This window comes from Schistosoma haematobium, chromosome 3 (assembly GCF_000699445.3).
Source record: "Schistosoma haematobium chromosome 3, whole genome shotgun sequence".
Classification (NCBI taxonomy): domain Eukaryota; kingdom Metazoa; phylum Platyhelminthes; class Trematoda; order Strigeidida; family Schistosomatidae; genus Schistosoma; species Schistosoma haematobium.
Genome location: NC_067198.1, coordinates 38132402 through 38139664, shown reverse-complemented (window position 1 = coordinate 38139664; position 7263 = coordinate 38132402). Strand labels below are relative to the sequence as shown.

Here is a 7263-nt window from a genome sequence, read left to right as displayed (position 1 = left end):
AACAACTACTGTGTTTCCAGAGAGATTTTGGGTCGTTAAGGCTGAACGAAAGCACATGCAGTAAGTTATCTTCTGTTTCTAACTGTGATGACAGAGAAAAGGAGCACGTTCACAGGTTCGTAAGTCCTTCTCATGACCTTAGGATAAAGTCTCCAGAAAAGTCAAAACTGCTGGATTATCCAGGAACGAAGAAGAAGGAAGTGACCTTGGAATCTCTAAGTGTAGGTCTTGAACGTACAAAGGTAGAGCTAAGTACCTTTGATGGACAACCAGCTAAATACTGGAAATTTATCAGAAAATTTGATTTATATGCGGTTTCCAAGGTCGAAGACGATGGTCAACGGCTCTTGTACTTGTTACATTATTGTAAAGGCAAGGCTCGAGAGGCCATAGAGGAATGCATAATGCTTCCACCATCGTCGGGTTATCGTAGAGCGTGCGATATATTGAAACGGTTGTTCGGTAGGACACACGAAATATGTCGGGCTTTGATGAAAGATTTAACTGAAGGTCCTGATATTGCGCATAATGACGTAGAAAGTCTATCTAGACTAGCGATAAGGATGGAAAACTGTTCTATAACCTTAGAACAAATGGATTATTCGGCGGATCTCAACTCCGTAGTGACAATAGAAAGTATAGTAAAGAAGTTGCCCACGGTTTTACAGACGAGATGGGCTGAGACAGTAGGAAAGGTAACACTAAGTGGAAGAGAGCCTACTTTTGCTGAGTTAACAGAATTTGTGTCATATAGAGCGGAAATTTTGCTTAGCAGATTCGGACAGATTGCAACTGCTAGTAAACGAGTTGCAAGCAAGGTGGCTTGTTCCACACAAGGTTTGTCGTTCGGTAAAATCGTTAGCAAGTCACCTTGTGTTATATGAGGAGAAACTCATAGTGTGGATAAATGTTTCCAGTTTTCAACCTTAGCGGCCAACGATAAGTGGGCAAAAGCAAGAGAAAAAGGCTTGTGTTTATGTTGTCTTCGAAGGGGCCACAGATCTGTGGATTGTAAAGATCGTGTTGTGTGTACTGTCGAAGGTTGTCGGGATCGGCATCACCCATCGTTGCATAAAACCATCCGAGTTCAGAGTGGTTCGAGTGAGTGCTTAAAAGAAAGTCATTGTGGGTACACAGAGTCATTAAAAGAGGATGTGTTTCTGGGTCTGATCCCTGTACACCTTAGAGCTGGGGACAAGGAAGTTTCTGGATATGCGCTTCTAGGCAATGGCTCAGATACAACCCTAATCAAGTTAAGTACCGTACGACGTTTAGGATTATCATCAGGTAGTGCGTCGATTACCATCAAAGCGGTCAACGGAAATAAGTTAAGCAGATCGACCACTAAAGCCTTTAAAGCTTACTCATTGAACGGAGACGAATGTATATGTATTGAACAGGCTGTTGTAGTAGAAGATTTGCCGGTGCATCGACCAAGAGTACCTGTGAAGGACAGCGCCAAGAAATTGCCTCATCTTATTGACTTACCCTGGACAGAATCAGTGGATGGTGAAGTTATGTTGCTTATTGGTTGTGACGTGCCTGAAGCGCATTGGGTCCTAGATCAAAGATTGGGTGGAAGAAAAAGCCCATAAGCTATTAGGACACTCCTAGGATGGGTTCTGTTTGGACCGGCAGGCTTTAGCAAAAACAGTAAAAGGATGGTAAATTATATTTCTCAATCTGACAACCCTGTAGAGCAGTTAAAGGAAATATATAACTACGAATTTGCTGACGTGCACTCCTCCGATAAAGCATTATCTTTAAATGACTTGAAAGCAGTTGGCATAGTGGAGCGCGACACTTATTTTGACGAGGGTCATTGGATTGTTCCTTTACCTTGGAGGGTGGAGAGAAATGTAGTCTCCGGTAGCTATGATCTAGCTAGACGAAGATTAGAAAGTCTAAGACGTAAACTCATATGCAATAAGGACTTTCGGGAAAGCTAAACTTGTGCCATGCAGCAGACGATTGACAAAGGGTATGCGGTTGTGGTTCCAGGTATGCAACTCGGTCCGGGTTATCGTTCAAAAGGGAACTTGCCCCATCATGCAGTGATTAACCCCAGAAAACCAAGCAGAGTGAGAGTGGTATTGGATTGTGCTGCTAAGGTGGCTGGTAAATCTTTGAATGACCTCCTCTACCAAGGTCCAGATACTACAGCATGTTTAGTTGGGATCCTGTTACGTTTCCGCAGGGGACCGGTTGCCGTCTCCGCGGATGTGGAAGAAATGTTCATGCAAGTAAAGGTCTCGAAGCCCGATTGTGGAGTGCTACCTTTCCTTTGGTGGCCGAAGAGTGATATCGAGAAGGAACCGGTGGAGTATCAGATGACATCACACCCTTTTGGGGCAATATTCTCACCCTTCTGTGCAAACTCTGCATTGATGAAGACGGCTCAAAAATTCTCCAGTGACTGTGATAGCAGCGTAGGGGAATCGGTACTGAACAACTTTTATGTGGATGATTGCCCAGTGTCCTTTCCCAATGATGAAGATACAAAAAGTTTTGTAGTGCAACTAAATGAATTGATGGCTCGAGGTTTCAAGTTGAAAAAATGGGTGACTAACTCGGAAATGGTAAGGAAAGTTTTTCCGTAATCTGATAGTATGGAAGCGATTGTTGATATGTCTCTGAATCAAGGGCCGACACATCGAGCCCTCGGGATTGAATGGGACACCACACGCGATGCTTTTAATTTTCGTTTTGATCCAGGGGAAAAAACTCCGACTAGAAGAGGAATACTATCCACCATTTCATCTGTTTTCGATCCACTGGGCCTAATAGCTCCAATATATCTTCCTGCTAAACAACTCTTACAGAATCTTTGTAAAACGCGTATCGGTTGGGACCAGCCTCCGATTGATAGTGTTGTGTCCTCGTGGAACGAATGGGTCACGTTTGTGCGGAGGCTTGGAATGATCAGTGTTCCTCGAAGCATTATAAATGGAAACCGAAAGAACTTTAAGGTGATTGAGTTGCATTTATTTTGTGACGCCTCCGAATCTGGTTACGGTGCGGTAGCTTACTCGTGGACCATCCCTAAGCACCAAGCACCATACAGCGTTTTACTCTATAGTAAGTCTAGAGTGGCACCTATAAAATAGGTAACTGTGCCTAGACTGGAACTAGCAGCGGCAGTATTGAGTGCTAGAATGGGGGAAGTTTTAAATAGGAACCTTCCTCAGGTGTTTGACAAGACTCACTTCTGGACGGATTCTATGATAGTTCTGTACTATGTAAAAAATAAAGAGAGTAGGTATTCCACGTTTGTGGCTAATCGTCTGGCTGTTATTCATCATTCAACATCTGTGGACCAGTGGGGGCACGTCGAATCCAATGAAAATCCTGCTGACTGGACATCACGAGGTATACGGAAGGAGCTAGATTTAAAGAACTGGGTTGAGGGTCCTTCCTTCTTAAGGAAGAGGGAGTCTGTAGGAACACTAACGCTTATGTGCGAAAACCCCCCAGAAAATGTTGAATTTAAAAGATGTCACACGACCAACGCAGTTGCGCTAAAACAGCTTAAGTCCAATTCTGCTATATCACTCAAATTGGATAAAGCTGATTAAAGCGGTAGCATGGCTCAGAAGATACGTGACCTATTTAACCATCATGTACTCCCATCACGATGACAGGTCCCTAAGTGTGGGCTATCTGTCAGTTGATGAATTGGATGCAGCTAAACACAAGGTATTAGCCTTAGTGCAAAAGGAAGTGTATGGAGAAGCAGTAAAGGTGTCTCGATGCAATGGCGTAAGCGCAACTGATATAAAAGAGCAAAAAAATCTTTCACCTACGCTAATCGATGGATTGCTTTGTGTCGGAGGACGATTAAATTACTCGGATTATCCACTGGCAGTCAGACATCCGGTAATCTTATCCAGCCATCACTTCGTAACAGAACTAATTATTAGACACTACCACCACCTAGAAGGTCACACCGGGGCATCGCAAGTGCTGCCATACGACGAAATTATTGGATTGTTAAAGGAACCAGTGCAGTTAAACGAGTAATAGGTAGATGTGTGAGGTGTATACGTGCGAAGGCCACTTTGGGCCAACAGATGATGGCACCTCTCCCCGAATGTCGAGTTCAGCAAGGCTGGTTCTGCTTCTTCTCCGTAGGGATAGACTATTTCGGGCCGCTGGTAGTTCGTCGGGGAAGAAGTAAGGAAAAAAGATATGGATGCCTATTTACGTGTCTCCAAACGCGCGCCGTACACTTGGAAGTAGCTTTCAATTTGAGTACTGATGCTTTTATAATGGCTTTAATACGTTTCATAGGAAGGAGAGGGACTCCTAAGGAAATCTATAGCGACAATGGTACTAACTTTGTCGGGGCTTCTTCCGAATTGCGAGCTAATGTGAGTGTGTGGGACAAGCATAGAATAAACGACTTAACAGCATCGAAAGGTATACGCTGGCATTTCAACCCCCCACTAGCTAGCCATCGAGGCGGAGTTTGGGAGAGATTAATACGGTCTGTTCGGAGGATATTACTACCTATTTCTAACGGGCAAACCTAACACGATGACAGTTTAGCAACTTATTTTGTGTAGATAGAACGAATTTTAAACAACCGCCCAATCGTTCCTGTGACATCAGATGATAAGGATGATTTGGCGCTCACGCCAAACACTTTGTTATTACTAAAAGACCGTAATAGTTTAGGGATGGAGTGTAGTATTGCGGATAGGTATTCAAAGCGATGGAGACAGGTGAATTGTTTAGCCAACACCTTCTGGCGTCGATGGATGAAAGAATACATCCCCTTACTGCAAGTGAGGCAGAAATGGTTTTGCAAACACAGAAACTTAAAGGAAGGGGATGTAGTTCTAGTGGCTAACGATGCAACTACTCGGAGCTCATGGCCAATGGGACGAGTCGATAAGTGCGAGACAGATAGAGATGGGTTGGTAAGAACAGTGATGGTGCGTATGGGAGAAGGGGTAGTAAGAAGAGATGTGCGAAAGCTCTGCCTTCTAGAGGGAGCCGAGTAATTGTAGGTTAGGTTTATGGAAGTACAGGCGTACTGTTGTAAGTCCTGCGCTTCCCATTGATATAGAGCAGTTAGTAAAGAGAGCCATGACAAAAATGTATTCTAAGGTGTCTTTGCGTAGCTGGAAGGATTTTGGGGGCCAGTGTAACGGAAAGAGGACAGTGAAAATCCCTCTGCAGCTTTTTTGTCGAACAGTATTTTCATTTATTTGTTCCTTCTCCCTTTTGTGTATTCCAACCTTTGTTCCGATCTCGTTTAACCTTGTCTTTTGTTCTTCAGTCTTCCCCGTTTGAGCCTTTATTACGTGATTTTGATTAAAGACTTATTTTTTGTTACCTAATTTTCTATTGCATGTTGCCGGACCATTGACAGTAAGGTCGTGTTTGACTAAGCTCAAGGTCACGGCGTGGTTCAGTTTGTGACTGTTAACCTTCTGACTGTCTGCTTGGGAGAATTGCTACAATCCCTGCAGATAGATATTTGATCCCATCTTATTGGGAATATTTGTATTGATTCTCAGGTATCAAACCCTTTAGTATTAACTGTCTCTTTCATTGTTTAGCGCGCTACTTTGCGTTAGAGAAACTTCTGACTGTATAGCACAGGCTGTACCGTTTGAGGTATTTTGTATTTTTGACGTAATTTGTTCTGTTTTCTTAATTAGAACCGTTTATATTGAGCACAGAGTTTGTGTTTTGATATAATATAATACGAGTATCTCAAAGACGCGTTGTGAGCTATACAGAGAAACTTGGTCTGGTCTAATCGAATAAATTTTGGGTTCGTCAGTCCGTTGTTCCAATCGAATATTGGCTGTTCGGTCGTTACAGCCAGGTTTGAGACCATTCAGATAATTTCTCCAGGTTATTTTGAAGTTCTAAGCTATCACCCTTACTTCGTATCGCTCTCCATATCTTGACATCGTCAGCGTACATTGACTGATGATTATAGTAGACGAGGAAGGTCATTTATATATACGAGGAATGACACTGGCCCCAAAACTGTACCCTGGGGCACTCCACTAAGCACAGTTTTCCGGCTAGACCACTTGGAGTTCACCCGTACTTTGTCGGCGCCCAACTAAGAAGTCTTTTATCCACATCAATAGATTGCCTCTAACCCCGACCCTTCGTAGCTTATATTACAGCCGGTTGTGCGTTACTTCGTAAAAAGCTTTTCTGGGGTCTACGTCTACAGTTAACTTTTGATCCTTAAGAGCGCACCATTTTTTACGAGCCACTAAAAAGTTAGTGAAACAGGAAGCTTGCTGAGTCCAAGAATTTTACATGTCAACAAACGCTATAGATTGTTAGGACCTAGCGACTTACCAGTTTTTAGGCTGTTAGGATATCGAAGAATTGAGTCCTGAATCAGTAACACTGGTTACATGGTCTATATCATACTAATATTACCATAAATTGTTAACGTTGGGACAACTTTAATAGATTTCATTGAATTGGTTTGACTTGCTTCCTATCTTAATTGCGTCTGCATTTTCATGTTAATACAGTGAAGGAACAAATAATCCAGTTCATTTGACTAAATATACGGCAAGCTACGGTAACTTATATATTTACGGAGAAAAATTTGTTCGAGACTGAAAATTCCAGGTCGCAATTTTTTAAAGAGACATAACTTTCACAATAAAGATGGGGTATTCCAATGTAACTCTTAACCATATATACTTACCCATTCACATACACCCCGATCTTTTCACAGTAACATATACATAGCGGTTTTATTCGCTTGAAAACTGAAGAGATCAGAGGCTAATTGAAATCACGTAAATTTGGTCGTTTGCATGAATCCAGCTGAGTTCTAAGGGAATGGTCATACTGTGGTGTTCGTATGAACTACTGATTCCTTTGTACTTGGTATTCACCTGATTTCGAATTCCAAATACAATACGTTCGTTCGTGCTCATCTAGTATTTCTCGTTTAAGTTGCGTTATTTTTGGGATTCCTAGTTCTTACAATAATTCAAATACTCCTAATCATCACTTATACATATTTTTCCTATTTTTCTACTTACTTCGAGTATTCAGTTACTGAGAGTAAACTACCTGTAACAAATATGAATCTAAACCCTTTTCATGAGAAGCCAATAAGATTGAGGGTTCTGTGGTGTTTGAATGAACTAATGATACCTTTGTACTTGTTGAATGCTCGATTTTGAATTCTAAATACAGTACATTCGTTTGTGCTTATCTAGTACTTCTTGATTCAGTTGCGTTATTTCTGGGACTCTTAGTTCGTAC

At 42.1% G+C, this 7263-nt stretch overlaps 1 protein-coding gene across 1 annotated transcript; it reads left to right on the top strand.

Moving 5' to 3' along the window:
* The first annotated feature begins 403 nt into the window (after nucleotides 1-403).
* MS3_00005721 (uncharacterized protein) lies at nucleotides 404-5686 on the top strand. Its single transcript, XM_051213813.1, has one exon. It carries the CDS (start codon nucleotides 1959-1961, stop codon nucleotides 2598-2600), a length of 642 nt encoding a protein of 213 aa, XP_051069824.1. The 5' UTR covers nucleotides 404-1958; the 3' UTR covers nucleotides 2601-5686.
* The last annotated feature ends 1577 nt before the right edge of the window (nucleotides 5687-7263 follow it).

Excerpts from the sequence above, each read along its gene's own strand:
- MS3_00005721 (XM_051213813.1), top strand. The coding sequence starts at position 1,959 with ATGCAGCAGACGATTGACAAAGGGTATGCGGTTGTGGTTCCAGGTATG.